Below are 17,333 nucleotides of genomic sequence, written 5' to 3' on the forward strand. Positions count from 1 at the left end.
TAACATTTCACACTGGAAAGCACATAACGCACCCTATGTCTGCCCTACCTGGCTCATTGATGGCATTTTCAGCATTTCTTAGGTAGCCCAGCAGACCATGTGTGATCTCTTGCCGTCTGTACAGTGGCATCTCCTGGATAACTAAAGCCAACCCACTCACACTGCAACAGTTGAAAGAAAACGTTCTCATGCTGTTCATTGTCACTATTGTCATTTTCATTTGCAACAAAATCTTGATTGCTCCAAGAAAGCTACTCACATGACTTGATAGTTTGTGCAGCTGATGTTTGTGGTTGTGTTTATGAGCATTTCTGGAGTAAAACTGGCAAGGATAGGAATCAGTTTCACATGGAACCAAAGTTCATAGTCGTTTGTCGTGAAAGTGGAGAAATTTGGACTGATGATGATGAAGGTCGCATTCATGACCCGATCTCTCACAACAGGCTGGAAATTTGGGGTCTGTCATATTAAAGTGGAAAAAGACATAAGCAAAGGTGAGATTGCATGTCGGACGTACACCCATACAACATGGTACAAAGGCTGTAACTAGGGATGTACCGATACCTATACTGGTATCGGGTATCGGGGCCGATACTGTAAAATGTGTGTGTACTCATACTCGTAAAAGTTAACCGATACCATGAACCGATACTAACTTATTTCATTAATCAGAGGGTGGCTTGTCATTTTTTTTGTAGTTTTTTAGATTGGCCACTAGGGGGACGTCCCGTGCTAAAAAGGCACAGGGTTAGACGAGTCAGACTGGCAGCTCCAGATAAAAAAGAGAAACTGGAGTCTGATGTAGCTAGGCTAAACAAAATGTCAGCAGTGTGGACCGGAACAGTCAACTTTAACTCAGGTTTTGGAAAAGCGATGAAAACTGTCAAGAGAAAATCCACAGGGCAGTTACAATAACAAAGGCTCTGACTCATTTTATCGCTCTGGATGACCAGCCAATGCCAGTCGTGGAAAACATAGGATTCTTCTCAGCATACTCGAGCTGCGATATGAAATTCCCAGCCGCCCACACATCAGGGAGATAATGGTGCCAAAACTTCTAAAGAGGTAAAGACAAGCAGTGTGTGCGCGATGTCAGTCCTCGGTTTAACGGCACGGTGGACTGATGAGGAGTTCGTTCGTCAATGCCAATTACTTTCGTTATTTTGTTTGTTTGTTTACAATATGGACACTCTGCAACAATTTAAAAGTTTATTTTATTCTCAAACCTAATTTGTATTTATTTTATTCCAAACAGAAGTGTTTATTTATTATTCCAAAAGCTCGAGACAGTGCCAATAGTTCAGTGATATTTTGTTAAATTACAATCTGGAGACTCTGCAATAATTTAACAGAAGTGCTTATTTTTCACTTGAAATTTTTTTGTGGTCATCTTTATTAAGATATTATTTACTATTGGCAGAGAATAAAATAAAACCTGCCTTCCAATTCATTGCATGTGTGTGTGTGTGTGTGGTAGAAGTATCGGTTTTTGTACTCTGTATCGGCAAGTACTCAGATCCAAGTATCGGTATCGTATCGGTTTGAAAAAATTGGTATGGTTGCATCCCTAGCTGTAACCATTTGTTTTCTAAGATACAATAGCCAACAATGGATGTAGCGGTTGAGGCCGATGTCTTATTCTGTGTTTACTTCTGGAATCAAATATCCGCATTGTCCTCCTTCACCCTTTTAGGAGGCTAGCCTACCTGTTCATTGGTTGTCAGCTGTGTCAGGAATTCATCCACATTTTTTAGAGCGTTGCCCTCTTCAAGTTGTTCAAACACAAGATCAATAAAATCTGTGTCATTTGAGGCTCCAGAGCTCAGTAGCAGCTGTGCCACCTCAGAGGGATTGAGCGTTGACAACAATCCAGCCTACAACAGGGAATCAACATAATATCAGACAGTAGTAATGACCAATGCTGTGGGTAAAGGATTACAGTTTGCAACCAAAGAAAGTGTTCTCTATGATTTGCTTGTATTTTTGATATGGCAAAATAAACTCCTGTGTTTGTCTTCTTAAGTCTACAATTTTGTTTTCCTGCTCTTAAGGAAGGACTAGAAGTGCAATGTAGGACTTACCGTAGAGATGTTGAAGTCTTTGAGGTCAGAGTATGCTGTATATTGGACGAATGGACCCAGATTTGCTTTAACCCATTGGGCATCACTCTCATTTTGTTGCCTGCAAGCTAAGGCATGCAAACAAAAGTTAGGATGTGTTCAATTTAGCAAGGTTTGTGACTGGTAGACATGAAAGAATTTAAGTTTTTTGCCTGAGTGCTTTTCAAGACATTTCACACTGGAAAGCACATAACGCACCCTATGTCTGCCCTACCTGGCTCATTGATGGCATTTTCAGCATTTCTTAGGTAGCCCAGCAGACCATGTGTGATCTCTTGTCGTCTGTACAGTGGCATTTCCTGGATAACTAAAGCCAACCCACTCACACTGCAACAGTTGAAAGAAAACGTTCTCATGCTGTTCTTTGTCACTATTGTCATTTTCATTTGCAACAAAATCTTGATTGCTCCAAGAAAGCTACTCACATGACTTGGTAGTTCATGCAGCTGATGTTTGTGGTTGTGTTTATGAGCATTTCTGGAGTAAAACTGGCAAGGATAGGAATCAGTTTCACATGGAACCAAAGTTCATAGTCGTTTGTCGTGAAAGTGGAGAAATGTGGACTGATGACGATGAAGGTCGCATTCATGATCCGATCTCTCACAACAGGCTGGAAAATTGGCATCTGTGAAATTGAGGTGGAAAAGAAGCTAAGCAATACAGAGACTGCATGTTGCAAATGTACTCATACAACATGCCACAAAGGCTGCAATCAGTTCTTTTCTATGATAGACTCCTTGAAGACTTGTGTAGCGGTTTAGCAAATGTCTTATTCTGTCTTATCCTGCTGGAACAAAGCACCAGGATTTTCCTCAATCACCCTTTTAGAAGCCTAGCATACCTGTCCATTGGCTTCCAGTTGTGTGAGGAATCCATCCACATTTTGTAGAGCGTTACCGTCTTGCAGTCGCTCAAACACACGATCAATCAAATCTGTGTTATTGGAGGCTCCCAAACTCAGTACCAGCTGTGCCACCTGAGAAGGACTGAGGACTGACAACAATTCAGCCTACAAAAGAGAACCAGCATAATATCAGACAGCAGTCATGGAAATGTTCTGGGTAAAAGAATTCCGTTTACAGGAAGATGTACATCTGCAGTTGGCACTCACAGCGGACAAATTAGGATTGAAGGCTTCCAAGTCCTGCACAGTTGCAAAATCAGAGAAGTCGCCAAGGTTTGCCTTTAGCCACGCTTGGCTCCCCGTGATAGATGAGACACAGCCAGGATCTGCAGAAAAAGCAAGAAAGTTATTGACAGGGTAATATACCACATGTTGTCATGGAAAAACCAAAGTGAGCTTGAGTTTCTCTTTTTACCTGTTGAGTCATTTCTTGACAAGAACGGTTTGATGAAGTGAGTGAAGACTGCTTGCTGTGTGTCTCTGTCCATGGATGCCTTTTGGCTTCCAAATGCCTGAATGCTACATTTGAGAGAAAGCTTTCAACATCTAAACTTCTAGTCAACTGCAAGTTTGCAGAATAGAGCAATATGTCTCATATTTACTTACACAGTCTGGTATGTCTGGCAGCTGAAGTTTTTGGAGCTAAGGCAAAATAGGAAGTTGAAAGATGGAACGGCCAGAAATGGACGGATCTTTGTCTTGAACCAGCTGGTAATGAACTCCTCACTCTGTAGTTGTGCCTGGCTGAAATTGTCAATTCTCACTTCTCCAAGAGCCTCGAGCACATTTGACGAGGTCGGGTAGGTGTTGTTGCCGGCCTTGAATTGGCAGAAAAATAATTGTAGCTGGACCCAAACTTCACGCAGGGAAACGGCAATATTGTGAAAATGTGATTTTGTACTTACCATGTTAGCAAATGTCTCAAGGGCCTGGTCCAGTACAGCAGAGGCTTTTTGGAAGAAAAGCTTCCAGACTTCTACTGGGTATATATTTTGGCTTTTCAGTGTGCAGTTCAGCAGTGTGACCAAGTTGCTGGATGTGAGATGGGGAGCCTTGAAAAAGAAAATTGACAAAGAATACAGCCATTTTGTCAGAGCTCATGGAGATTTGTCTCAGGACCATAATGTGGCAAAATCCATGTTCTGTTTTTGGAGTTTAAAAAGGAATCTTACAGAGGAACAGGCATGTTCTGTGATGGTGAAATTGCACAGGGCTTCCGAGGAATTGCCAGCTGACAGGATTTGCTCAGGTTTTGAACTGTGGAAAAAACACAATAAATTGAAATCCAATGTCCCCTTAATTACACTGTGTTAACGAATTTTACCTAGACAGAATCAACATTGAACAAAACGGCATTTCACCCACCCGTCAACTCCATTACAAATGAGATTCACTGTGAAAAGAGAATGGTTGTGTGTCAGATAATAGTCCTTCAGAATGCATTTATATCCTTAGAGTTGAAATGTGTACTTCTAGACAGACTTACCATGAACTGGGGTAACCTTGCACTGAAGACAAAGAAAATATGATTGTTAGTATAGTGGAAACATCTTCTTCAAGTGTAAATACCTTGACTTTGTCACAGTTGGCCCAATTAGTGTGCCAAACCTGGATCAAATATTGGATAACCCATGTAAGACATCCATCCACCCACCCCCCAAAAAACGAATCTTACCACAAAGGAAGCTGGAACTGCGCAGCCTGTTTGAGAAGAAAAAGAAAGGAAATAAATCAATGGAGTAGTCATTACAGTGCTGATACTGGGCTCTTGAGAAAAGTTTAGTCAGGAAAGCCTATTTGCCACATACGTGGGAATGTGTCCTGGAGGTACTGCTTGCTTGATCTCACGCCCTGTGAAAGGTCCAGTGGCAATGCTGCCAAACTCTGCGCAAGACCATCGTCTCTAAAGGAAGAAAAGAATTCATTGTGACTTGTCAGGAGCCTCAGCTTGGCATTGTGCACACCCAAATGTCTAACTGTGGATATCAGAAATATCTTACACAGCCTGGTAGGATTCACAGGTGATGTTACTGGGGATCACCCGCAAGCTGCTAGGAAGGATGCTCGCCATCACAGGAACCAAATAAACCTGGAACCACTGTTGATAGTCTTCTGGCTGAAAGTCTTTAAGCTGAGGAGCAAGGGCTGTCAAGGTCAGGTTCAAAATGGTGTCTCGCACATCTGGATTTTGGATGAGGGTGACATTTCTCTGAAAAGAGAAGGGGATCATAATAAGGTCAGAGAGGAAGTTCTGAAGTCTTTGTGGAAATGCGGAGATGAGGGGGAGCTTATCTAAACTAAATCTTTGTACTTCTGTACAGCAGGAATGCCTCAAGGCATGAAGCATATCAGAAATGGATCATTTTGAGTTAAACACTTGAGCAGGTTTATGAAAGAACACCGTTAACATTTGTTGATGTTTGCGCTGAGGTAAGGTTACCAATGAGAATTCACCTGCTCGTTGATGTTTGCAAAAGCCTGGAAGAATTGGTTGAGCTGCTCATAATCACTGGTCTCTGTCAAGCTTGTCAACACCTCCCTTACAACATGTGCATCGTTTAAAGCACCACTGTTTGGATCTAGGATTAGATCAGCCTTCTGCGATGGTGAAAGAACGTCCAGAACTGCCAGCTATGGATACAAAAAAGTAGAATTCATGAAATGCATGTCTTTTGTATAATTTCCAGAATTTTGCTTTGCTATTCTCAAGAAAGACAGGAAGAGTAATAAGAGTAAAGCTTACCGTGGAGATGTTGAAGTCTTTGAGGTCAGAGTATGATGCATATTGGACGAATGGACCCAGATTTTCTTTAACCCATTGGGCATCACTCTCATTTTGTTGCCTGCAAGCTAAGGCATGCAGACAAAGTTAGGATGTGCTCAATTTAGCAAGGTTTGTGACTGGTAGAGATGAAAGAATTTAAGTTTTTTGTCTGAGTGCTTTTCAAGACATTTCACACTGGAAAGCACATAATGCACCCTATGTCTGCCCTACCTGGCTCATTGATGGCATTTTCAGCATTTCTTAGGTAGCCCAACAGACCATGTGTGATCTCTTCTCGTCTGTACAGTGGCATCTCCTGGATAACTAAAGCCAACCCACTCACACTGCAACAGTTGAAAGAAAACGTTCTCATGCTGTTCATTGTCACTATTGTCATTTTCATTTGCAACAAAATCTTGATTGCTCCAAGAAAGCTACTCACATGACTTGGTAGTTTGTGCAGCTGATGTTTGTGGTTGTGTTTATGAGCATTTCTGGAGTAAAACTGGCAAGGATAGGAATCAGTTTCACATGGAACCAAAGTTCATAGTCGTTTGTCGTGAAAGTGGAGAAATGTGAACTGATGATGATGAAGGTCGCATTCATGACCCGATCTCTCACAACAGGCTGGAAATGTGGGGTCTGTCATATTAAAGTGGAAAAAGACATAAGCAAAGGTGAGATTGCATGTTGGAAGTACACCCATACAACATGCCACAAAGGCTGTAACCATTTGTTTTCTAAGATACAATAGCCAACAATGGATGTAGCAGTTGAGACCGATGTCTTATTCTGTGTTTACTTCTGGAATCAAATATCCGCATTGTCCTCCTTCACCCTTTTAGGAGGCTAGCCTACCTGTTCATTGGCTGTCAGCTGTGTCAGGAATTCATCCACATTTTTTAGAACATTGCCCTCTTCAAGTTGTTCAAACACAAGATCAATAAAATCTGTGTCATTTGAGGCTCCAGAGCTCAGTAGCAGCTGTGCCACCTCAGAGGGATTGAGCGTTGACAACAATCCAGCCTACAACAGGGAATCAACATAATATCAGACAGTAGTAATGACCAATGCTGTGGGTAAAGGATTACAGTTTGCAACCAAAGAAAGTGTTCTCTATGATTTGCTTGTATTTTTGATATGGCAATATAAACTCCTGTATTTGTCTTCTTAAGTCTACAATTTTGTTTTCCTGCTCTTAAGGAAGGACTAGAAGTGCAATGTAGGGCTTACCGTAGAGATGTTGAAGTCTTCTGAGGTCAGAGTACGCTGTATATTGGACGAATGGACCCAGATTTGCTTTAACCCATTGGGCATCACTCTCATTTTGTTGCCTGCAAGCTAAGGCATGCAAACAAAAGTTAGGATGTGCTCAATTTAGCAAGGTTTGTGACTGGTAGACATGAAAGAATTTAAGTTTTTTGTCTGAGTGCTTTTCATAACATTTCACACTGGAAAGCACATAACGCACCCTATGTCTGCCCTACCTGGCTCATTGATGGCATTTTCAGCATTTCTTAGGTAGCCCAGCAGACCATGTGTGATCTCTTGCCGTCTGTACAGTGGCATCTCCTGGATAACTAAAGCCAACCCACTCACACTGCAACAGTTGAAAGAAAACGTTCTCATGCTGTTCTTTGTCACTATTGTCATTTTCATTTGCAACAAAATCTTGATTGCTCCAAGAAAGCTACTCACATGACTTGGTAGTTTGTGCAGCTGATGTTTGTGGTTGTGTTTATGAGCATTTCTGGAGTAAAACTGGCAAGGATAGGAATCAGTTTCACATGGAACCAAAGTTCATAGTCGTTTGTCGTGAAAGTGGAGAAATTTGGACTGATGATGATGAAGGTCGCATTCATGACCCGATCTCTCACAACAGGCTGGAAATTTGGGGCCTGTCATATTAAAGTGGAAAAAGACATAAGCAAAGGTGAGATTGCATGTCGGACGTACACCCATACAACATGGTACAAAGGCTGTAACTAGGGATGCACCGATACCTATACTGGTATCGGGTATCGGGGCCGATACTGTAAAATGTGTGTGTACTCATACTCGTAAAAGTTAACCGATACCATGAACCGATACTAACTTATTTCATTAATCAGAGGGTGGCTTGTCATTTTTTTTGTAGTTTTTTAGATTGGCCACTAGGGGGACGTCCCGTGCTAAAAAGGCACAGGGTTAGACGAGTCAGACTGGCAGCTCCAGATAAAAAAGAGAAACTGGAGTCTGATGTAGCTAGGCTAAACAAAATGTCAGCAGTGTGGACCGGAACAGTCAACTTTAACTCAGGTTTTGGAAAAGCGATGAAAACTGTCAAGAGAAAATCCACGGGCAGTTACAATAACAAAGGCTCTGACTCATTTTATCGCTCTGGATGACCAGCCAATGCCAGTCATGGAAAACATAGGATTCGTCTCAGCATACTCGAGCTGCGATATGAAATTCCCAGCCGCCCACACATCAGGGAGATAATGGTGCCAAAACTTCTAAAGAGGTAAAGACAAGCAGTGTGTGCGCAATGTCAGTCCTCGGTTTAGTCGGTTTAGTCCTCGGTGGACTGATGAGGAGTTCGTTCGTCAATGCCAATTACTTTCGTTATTTTGTTTGTTTGTTTACAATATGGACACTCTGCAACAATTTAAAAGTTTATTTTATTCTCAAACCTAATTTGTATTTATTTTATTCCAAACAGAAGTGTTTATTTATTATTCCAAAAGCTCGAGACAGTGCCAATAGTTCAGTGATATTTTGTTAAATTACAATCTGAAGACTCTGCAATAATTTAACAGAAGTGCTTATTTTTCACTTGAAATTTTTTTGTGGTCATCTTTATTAAGATATTATTTACTATTGGCAGAGAATAAAATAAAACCTGCCTTCCAATTCATTGCGTGTGTGTGTGTGTGTGTGTGTGGTAGAAGTATCGGTTTTTGTACTCTGTATCGGCAAGTACTCAGATCCAAGTATCAGTATCGTATCGGTTTGAAAAAATTGGTATGGTTGCATCCCTAGCTGTAACCATTTGTTTTCTAAGATACAATAGCCAACAATGGATGTAGCGGTTGAGGCCGATGTCTTATTCTGTGTTTACTTCTGGAATCAAATATCCGCATTGTCCTCCTTCACCCTTTTAGGAGGCTAGCCTACCTGTTCATTGGTTGTCAGCTGTGTCAGGAATTCATCCACATTTTTTAGAGCGTTGCCCTGTTCAAGTTGTTCAAACACAAGATCAATAAAATCTGTGTCATTTGAGGCTCCAGAGCTCAGTAGCAGCTGTGCCACCTCAGAGGGATTGAGCGTTGACAACAATCCAGCCTACAACAGGGAATCAACATAATATCAGACAGCAGTAATGACCAATGCTGTGGGTAAAGGATTATAGTTTGCAACCAAAGAAAGTGTTCTCTATGATTTGCTTGTATTTTTGATATGGCAAAATAAACTCCTGTGTTTGTCTTCTTAAGTCTACAATTTTGTTTTCCTGCTCTTAAGGAAGGACTAGAAGTGCAATGTAGGGCTTACCGTAGAGATGTTGAAGTCTTTGATGTCAGAGTATGCTGTATATTGGACGAATGGACCCAGATTTGCTTTAACCCATTGGGCATCACTCTCATTTTGTTGCCTGCAAGCTAAGGCATGCAAACAAAAGTTAGGATGTGTTCAATTTAGCAAGGTTTGTGACTGGTAGACATGAAAGAATTTAAGTTTTTGCCTGAGTGCTTTTCAAGACATTTCACACTGGAAAGCACATAACGCACCCTATGTCTGCCCTACCTGGCTCATTGATGGCATTTTCAGCATTTCTTAGGTAGCCCAGCAGACCATGTGTGATCTCTTGTCGTCTGTACAGTGGCATTTCCTGGATAACTAAAGCCAACCCACTCACACTGCAACAGTTGAAAGAAAACGTTCTCATGCTGTTCTTTGTCACTATTGTCATTTTCATTTGCAACAAAATCTGGATTGCTCCAAGAAAGCTACTCACATGACTTGGTAGTTCATGCAGCTGATGTTTGTGGTTGTGTTTATGAGCATTTCTTGAGTAAAACTGGCAAGGATAGGAATCAGTTTCACATGGAACCAAAATTCATAGTCGTTTGTCGTGAAAGTGGAGAAATGTGGACTGATGACGATGAAGGTCGCATTCATGATCCGATCTCTCACAACAGGCTGGAAAATTGGCATCTGTGAAATTGAGGTGGAAAAGAAGCTAAGCAATACAGAGACTGCATGTTGCAAATGTACTCATACAACATGCCACAAAGGCTGCAATCAGTTCTTTTCTATGATAGACTCCTTGAAGACTTGTGTAGCGGTTTAGCAAATGTCTTATTCTGTCTTGTGCTGCTGGAACAAAGCACCAGGATTTTCCTCAATCACCCTTTTAGAAGCCTACTATACCTGTCCATTGGCTTCCAGTTGTGTGAGGAATCCATCCACATTTTGTAGAGCGTTACCGTCTTGCAGTCGCTCAAACACACGATCAATCAAATCTGTGTTATTGGAGGCTCCCAAACTCAGTACCAGCTGTGCCACCTGAGAAGGACTGAGGACTGACAACAATTCAGCCTACAAAAGAGAACCAGCATAATATCAGACAGCAGTCATGGAAATGTTCTGGGTAAAAGAATTCCGTTTACAGGAAGATGTACATCTGCAGTTGGCACTCACAGCGGACAAATTAGGATTGAAGGCTTCCAAGTCCTGCACAGTTGCAAAATCAGAGAAGTCGCCAAGGTTTGCCTTTAGCCACGCTTGGCTCCCCGTGATAGATGAGACACAGCCAGGATCTGCAGAAAAAGCAAGAAAGTTATTGACAGGGTAATATACCACATGTTGTCATGGAAAAACCAAAGTGAGCTTGAGTTTCTCTTTTTACCTGTTGAGTCATTTCTTGACAAGAACGGTTTGATGAAGTGAGTGAAGACTGCTTGCTGTGTGTCTCTGTCCATGGATGCCTTTTGGCTTCCAAATGCCTGAATGCTACATTTGAGAGAAAGCTTTCAACATCTAAACTTCTAGTCAACTGCAAGTTTGCAGAATAGAGCAATATGTCTCATATTTACTTACACAGTCTGGTATGTCTGGCAGCTGAAGTTTTTGGAGCTAAGGCAAAATAGGAAGTTGAAAGATGGAACGGCCAGAAATGGACGGATCTTTGTCTTGAACCAGCTGGTAATGAACTCCTCACTCTGTAGTTGTGCCTGGCTGAAATTGTCAATTCTCACTTCTCCAAGAGCCTCGAGCACATTTGACGAGGTCGGGTAGGTGTTGTTGCCGGCCTTGAATTGGCAGAAAAATAATTGTAGCTGGACCCAAACTTCACGCAGGGAAACGGCAATATTGTGAAAATGTGATTTTATACTTACCATGTTAGCAAATGTCTCAAGGGCCTGGTCCAGTACAGCAGAGGCTTTTTGGAAGAAAAGCTTCCAGACTTCTACTGGGTATATGTTTTGGCTTTTCAGTGTGCAGTTCAGCAGTGTGACCAAGTTGCTGGATGTGAGATGGGGAGCCTTGAAAAAGAAAATTGACAAAGAATACAGCCGTTTTGTCAGAGCTCATGGAGATTTGTCTCAGGACCATAATGTGGCAAAATCCATGTTCTGTTTTTGGAGTCTAGAAAGGAATCCTACAGAGGAACAGGCATGTTCTGTGATGGTGAAATTGCACAGGGCTTCCGAGGAATTGTCAGCTGACAGGATTTGCTCAAGTTTTGAACTGTGGAACAAACACAATAAATTGAAATCCAGTGTCCCCTTAATTACACTGTGTTAACGAATTTTACCTAGACAGAATCAACATTGAACAAAACGGCATTTCACCCACCCGTCAACTCCATTACAAATGAGATTCACTGTGAAAAGAGAATGGTTGTGTGTCAGATAATAGTCCTTCAGAATGCATTTATATCCTTAGAGTTGAAATGTGTACTTCTAGACAGACTTACCATGAACTGGGGTAACCTTGCACTGAAGACAAAGAAAATATGATTGTTAGTATAGTGGAAACATCTTTTTCAAGTGTAAATACCTTGACTTTGTCACAGTTGGCCCAATTAGTGTGCCAAACCTGGATCAAATATTGGATAACCCATGTAAGACATCCACCCACCCACCCCCCAAAAAACTAATCTTACCACAAAGGAAGCTGGAACTGCGCAGCCTGTTTGAGAAGAAAAAGAAAGGAAATAAATCAATGGAGTAGTCATTACAGTGCTGATACTGGGCTTTTGAGAAAAGTTTAGTCAGGAAAGCCTATTTGCCACATACGTGGGAATGTGTCCTGGAGGTACTGCTTGCTTGATCTCACGCCCTGTGAAAGGTCCAGTGGCAATGCTGCCAAACTCTGCGCAAGACCATCGTCTCTAAAGGAAGAAAAGAATTCATTGTGACTTGTCAGGAGCCTCAGCTTGGCATTGTGCACACCCAAATGTCTAACTGTGGATATCAGAAATATCTTACACAGCCTGGTAGGATTCACAGGTGATGTTACTGGGGATCACCCGCAAGCTGCTAGGAAGGATGCTCGCCATCACAGGAACCAAATAAACCTGGAACCACTGTTGATAGTCTTCTGGCTGAAAGTCTTTAAGCTGAGGAGCAAGGGCTGTCAAGGTCAGGTTCAAAATGGTGTCTCGCACATCTGGATTTTGGATGAGGGTGACATTTCTCTGAAAAGAGAAGGGGATCATAATAAGGTCAGAGAGGAAGTTCTGAAGTCTTTGTGGAAATGCGGAGATGAGGGGGAGCTTATCTAAACTAAATCTTTGTACTTCTGTACAGCAGGAATGCCTCAAGGCATGAAGCATATCAGAAATGGATCATTTTGAGTTAAACACTTGAGCAGGTTTATGAAAGAACACTGTTAACATTTGTTGATGTTTGCGCTGAGGTAAGGTTACCAATGAGAATTCACCTGCTTGTTGATGTTTGCAAAAGCCTGGAAGAATTGGTTGAGCTGCTCATAATCACTGGTCTCTGTCAAGCTTGTCAACACCTCCCTTACAACATGTGCATCGTTTAAAGCACCACTGTTTGGATCTAGGATTAGATCAGCCTTCTGCGATGGTGAAAGAACGTCCAGAACTGCCAGCTATGGATACAAAAAAGTAGAATTCATGAAATGCATGTCTTTTGTATAATTTCCAGAATTTTGCTTTGCTATTCTCAAGAAAGACAGGAAGAGTAATAAGAGTAAAGCTTACCGTGGAGATGTTGAAGTCTTTGAGGTCAGAGTATGATGCATATTGGACGAATGGACCCAGATTTTCTTTAACCCATTGGGCATCACTCTCATTTTGTTGCCTGCAAGCTAAGGCATGCAGACAAAGTTAGGATGTGCTCAATTTAGCAAGGTTTGTGACTGGTAGACATGAAAGAATTTAAGTTTTTTGTCTGAGTGCTTTTCAAGACATTTCACACTGGAAAGCACATAATGCACCCTATGTCTGCCCTACCTGGCTCATTGATGGCATTTTCAGCATTTCTTAGGTAGCCCAACAGACCATGTGTGATCTCTTCTCGTCTGTACAGTGGCATCTCCTGGATAACTAAAGCCAACCCACTCACACTGCAACAGTTGAAAGAAAACGTTCTCATGCTGTTCATTGTCACTATTGTCATTTTCATTTGCAACAAAATCTTGATTGCTCCAAGAAAGCTACTCACATGACTTGGTAGTTTGTGCAGCTGATGTTTGTGGTTGTGTTTATGAGCATTTCTGGAGTAAAACTGGCAAGGATAGGAATCAGTTTCACATGGAACCAGAGTTCATAGTCGTTTGTCGCGAAAGTGGAGAAATGTGAACTGATGATGATGAAGGTCGCATTCATGACCCGATCTCTCACAACAGGCTGGAAATGTGGGGTCTGTCATATTAAAGTGGAAAAAGACATAAGCAAAGGTGAGATTGCATGTTGGAAGTACACCCATACAACATGCCACAAAGGCTGTAACCATTTGTTTTCTAAGATACAATAGCCAACAATGGATTTAGCAGTTGAGACCGATGTCTTATTCTGTGTTTACTTCTGGAATCAAATATCCGCATTGTCCTCCTTCACCCTTTTAGGAGGCTAGCCTACCTGTTCATTGGCTGTCAGCTGTGTCAGGAATTCATCCACATTTTTTAGAACATTGCCCTCTTCAAGTTGTTCAAACACAAGATCAATAAAATCTGTGTCATTTGAGGCTCCAGAGCTCAGTAGCAGCTGTGCCACCTCAGAGGGATTGAGCGTTGACAACAATCCAGCCTACAACAGGGAATCAACATAATATCAGACAGTAGTAATGACCAATGCTGTGGGTAAAGGATTATAGTTTGCAACCAAAGAAAGTGTTCTCTATGATTTGCTTGTATTTTTGATATGGCAAAATAAACTCCTGTGTTTGTCTTCTTAAGTCTACAATTTTGTTTTCCTGCTCTTAAGGAAGGACTAGAAGTGCAATGTAGGGCTTACCGTAGAGATGTTGAAGTCTTTGAGGTCAGAGTACGCTGTATATTGGACGAATGGACCCAGATTTGCTTTAACCCATTGGGCATCACTCTCATTTTGTTGCCTGCAAGCTAAGGCATGCAGACAAAAGTTAGGATGTGCTCAATTTAGCAAGGTTTGTGACTGGTAGACATGAAAGAATTTAAGTATTTTGTCTGAGTGCTTTTCAAGACATTTCACACTGGAAAGCACATAACGCACCCTATGTCTGCCCTACCTGGCTCATTGATGGCATTTTCAGCATTTCTTAGGTAGCCCAGCAGACCATGTGTGATCTCTTGCTGTCTGTACAGTGGCATCTCCTGGATAACTAAAGCCAACCCACTCACACTGCAACAGTTGAAAGAAAACGTTCTCATGCTGTTCTTTGTCACTATTGTCATTTTCATTTGCAACAAAATCTTGATTGCTCCAAGAAAGCTACTCACATGACTTGGTAGTTCATGCAGCTGATGTTTGTGGTTGTGTTTATGAGCATTTCTGTAGTAAAACTGGCAAGGATAGGAATCAGTTTCACATGGAACCAAAGTTCATAGTCGTTTGTCGTGAAAGTGGAGAAATGTGGACTGATGACGATGAAGGTCGCATTCATGACCCGATCTCTCACAACAGGCTGGAAAATTGGCATCTGTGAAATTGAGGTGGAAAAGAAGCTAAGCAATACAGAGACTGCATGTTGCAAATGTACTCATACAACATGGCACAAAGGCTGCAAGCAATTCTTTTCTATGATAGACTCCTTGAAGACTTGTGTAGCGGTTTAGCAAATGTCTTATTCTGTCTTATCCTGCTGGAACAAAACACCAGGATTTTCCTCAATCACCCTTTTAGAAGCCTAGCATACCTGTCCATTGGCTGTCAGTTGTGTGAGGAATCCATCCACATTTTGTAGAGCGTTACCGTCTTGCAGTCGCTCAAACACACGATCAATCAAATCTGTGTTATTGAAGGCTCCCAAACTCAGTACCAGCTGTGCCACCTGAGAAGGACTGAGGACTGACAACAATTCAGCCTACAAAAGAGAACCAGCATAATATCAGACAGCAGTCATGGAAATGTTCTGGGTAAAAGAATTCCGTTTACAGGAAGATGTACATCTGCAGTTGGCACTCACAGCGGACAAATTAGGATTGAAGGCTTCCAAGTCCTGCACAGTTGCAAAATCAGAGAAGTCGCCAAGGTTTGCCTTTAGCCACGCTTGGCTCCCCGTGATAGATGAGACACAGCCAGGATCTGCAGAAAAAGCAAGAAAGTTATTGACAGGGTAATATACCACATGTTGACATGGAAAAACCAAAGTGAGCTTGAGTTTCTCTTTTTACCTGTTGAGTCATTTCTTGACAAGAACGGTTTGATGAAGTGAGTGAAGACTGCTTGCTGTGTGTCTCTGTCCATGGATGCCTTTTGGCTTCCAAATGCCTGAATGCTACATTTGAGAGAAAGCTTTCAATAACTAATTACTCAACATATTCAAAATTCAACATAATTCAATCACAAACTTAAATCCCATTGATATTTTAATCATCGTAATCAACGAATTGCTACATTTTGTCACAACCTCTTCTACACAGAATAAGACCTTTTTTTCTTTCGTTTATTCATCCACATTTTCATTTCCTTTGATAATTTGATAATTTCATATGGTATTCTAATATGGGATAGTGAACTCTTTTAACCTCATTCTTTTCATGTCTGGAAAAGTTTCCAACCGCGTGTTTACATCGTGGGTAGCAATTTTCAGTTGAAATTCTCCTATTGACTTATTTTCAATTACATAATTTCTGAAACATTATATAACATTCTTCTTTTAAAGAAACACCTTCACAAACGACCACCTTATATCAAGGTGTATGCCTCTTTTACAACAGCTGGGTCACACAGTCATAACTAGTTTGGTCTGACTTGTAATTTAACAATCAGGTGATACGCATTTTTCTTTCTTCCTTTTAGTAGTGATTTCAGTGGACTTTGGGACCCTGACATCAACATTCAATGCACAGTGAGAAATGTGTTACATGTTAGAATATTCAATTAAAATTGTTTATGTCTTTAATGATTTCCATAAGCAGTTAACAGCAGTCACCAGCAATAATTGGTAAAATGGAATTTATTCACTTACATCTCTTGGAAAGAGGTGCAGCTGAAGTTCTGCTTGCTGAGCTCGTTTAGGAAGTTTCCATTGACATAAGACAAAAGAGGAATCATCTTCACAGAGAACCACAGCCTGATGAATTTGGGGTCACTGGCATTGCCCAAACGAAGGCTGTCCAGGACTCCAAATATATCCAGAACATCAAATCCAGGGACATTGTTGTTCTGTTACAAGACAAATTTGCCATTTACCATTCTTAAAAGCTGTTACATGTTTTACACCTACACTATGCTGAAGTAAAGCATTAGCTCATTTACCAGGTCAAAGAACACTTGTAAAGTCGACTCTACAATCTGCCTGAGATTTTGTTCCACCATCCTCGACTTTTCATCTGTTAAGCTTGCATTTTTACCCGTTTTACAGGATAGCTCGCCTGTCAGTGTGTCCACTGCAGCAGAGAACTAAGAACACATAGAGCAGGTGAAAGGACTGGGTTACTGTCAGTAACTTAGCACAAGGGGGAGTCATTTATCAACAATGTTTTGTGGTGACATTTAATAATTTAAGGTTTAAAGATGAATTTATCATTTTTTACTCAAATTAATTTCAAAAGGCTTACTCTTTGAGTGGCATCTTGTAGATTTGCTGCAGGGCAAGTTTCCTGGAAACCGTTGGTATGAGTGGTGGCATTGCTTAAAGAAGAAAAAACACGGCAACAAAAATGAATAATAAAGTCATCTTTAACTAAAATAACATCCCTGGAATGTATTAGGTCTACGAACTGTTATTTGAGTTTGCATGCCTACCTGTTTTTAGATAAACCTGGTCCTATAAAATGCAAAAAAGAAAATGAATGAACACATGTATTAACATTTTCAAATTAATAATTAATGGAAAATTGATAAGAATGATGTTAATGGATTAACTTTTAAAAGAGGAAAAGGGTG

General features: G+C 41.1%; 2 protein-coding genes across 2 annotated transcripts in view; both read right to left on the reverse strand.

Annotated features, from left to right (window-relative positions):
* The window catches only part of LOC146495747 (uncharacterized), a 38,285-nt gene extending 31,250 nt beyond the window's left edge, over window positions 1-7,035 (reverse strand). The window contains exons 1-23 of the mRNA XM_085144252.1: window positions 7,022-7,035; window positions 6,647-6,814; window positions 6,231-6,430; window positions 6,020-6,132; window positions 5,768-5,874; window positions 5,479-5,655; window positions 5,025-5,233; window positions 4,833-4,927; window positions 4,700-4,725; window positions 4,511-4,532; window positions 4,390-4,417; window positions 4,197-4,281; window positions 3,930-4,076; window positions 3,631-3,842; window positions 3,440-3,543; window positions 3,232-3,350; window positions 2,962-3,129; window positions 2,546-2,745; window positions 2,335-2,447; window positions 2,082-2,188; window positions 1,707-1,874; window positions 260-459; window positions 49-161 (exon numbers count right to left, since the gene is read on the reverse strand). Coding sequence (XP_085000378.1) covers window positions 49-161; window positions 260-459; window positions 1,707-1,874; window positions 2,082-2,188; window positions 2,335-2,447; window positions 2,546-2,745; window positions 2,962-3,129; window positions 3,232-3,350; window positions 3,440-3,543; window positions 3,631-3,842; window positions 3,930-4,076; window positions 4,197-4,281; window positions 4,390-4,417; window positions 4,511-4,532; window positions 4,700-4,725; window positions 4,833-4,927; window positions 5,025-5,233; window positions 5,479-5,655; window positions 5,768-5,874; window positions 6,020-6,132; window positions 6,231-6,394 — 2,677 coding nt within the window. The 5' untranslated portion in view covers window positions 6,395-6,430; window positions 6,647-6,814; window positions 7,022-7,035. The remainder of the gene's footprint in view (window positions 1-48; window positions 162-259; window positions 460-1,706; window positions 1,875-2,081; window positions 2,189-2,334; window positions 2,448-2,545; window positions 2,746-2,961; window positions 3,130-3,231; window positions 3,351-3,439; window positions 3,544-3,630; window positions 3,843-3,929; window positions 4,077-4,196; window positions 4,282-4,389; window positions 4,418-4,510; window positions 4,533-4,699; window positions 4,726-4,832; window positions 4,928-5,024; window positions 5,234-5,478; window positions 5,656-5,767; window positions 5,875-6,019; window positions 6,133-6,230; window positions 6,431-6,646; window positions 6,815-7,021) is intronic.
* Window positions 7,036-7,043: 8 nt separating this feature from the next.
* LOC146495748 (uncharacterized) lies at window positions 7,044-17,078 on the reverse strand (the record flags this gene model as incomplete). The annotated part of the gene is made up of 32 exons (XM_085144253.1): window positions 17,006-17,078; window positions 16,704-16,847; window positions 16,414-16,610; window positions 15,617-15,720; window positions 15,409-15,527; window positions 15,139-15,306; window positions 14,723-14,922; window positions 14,512-14,624; window positions 14,259-14,365; window positions 13,884-14,051; window positions 13,468-13,667; window positions 13,257-13,369; window positions 13,005-13,111; window positions 12,716-12,892; window positions 12,262-12,470; window positions 12,070-12,164; window positions 11,937-11,962; window positions 11,748-11,769; window positions 11,627-11,654; window positions 11,434-11,518; window positions 11,167-11,313; window positions 10,868-11,079; window positions 10,677-10,780; window positions 10,469-10,587; window positions 10,199-10,366; window positions 9,783-9,982; window positions 9,572-9,684; window positions 9,320-9,426; window positions 8,945-9,112; window positions 7,487-7,686; window positions 7,276-7,388; window positions 7,044-7,129 (listed from the first exon to the last, which is right to left on the reverse strand). Coding segments are annotated over exons 2-32 (4,035 nt in total), but the record flags the coding sequence as incomplete, so codon positions are not given.
* Window positions 17,079-17,333: the final 255 nt, after the last annotated feature.

This window comes from Neolamprologus multifasciatus, chromosome 19 (assembly GCF_963576455.1).
Source record: "Neolamprologus multifasciatus chromosome 19, fNeoMul1.2, whole genome shotgun sequence".
NCBI classification, from domain to species: domain Eukaryota; kingdom Metazoa; phylum Chordata; class Actinopteri; order Cichliformes; family Cichlidae; genus Neolamprologus; species Neolamprologus multifasciatus.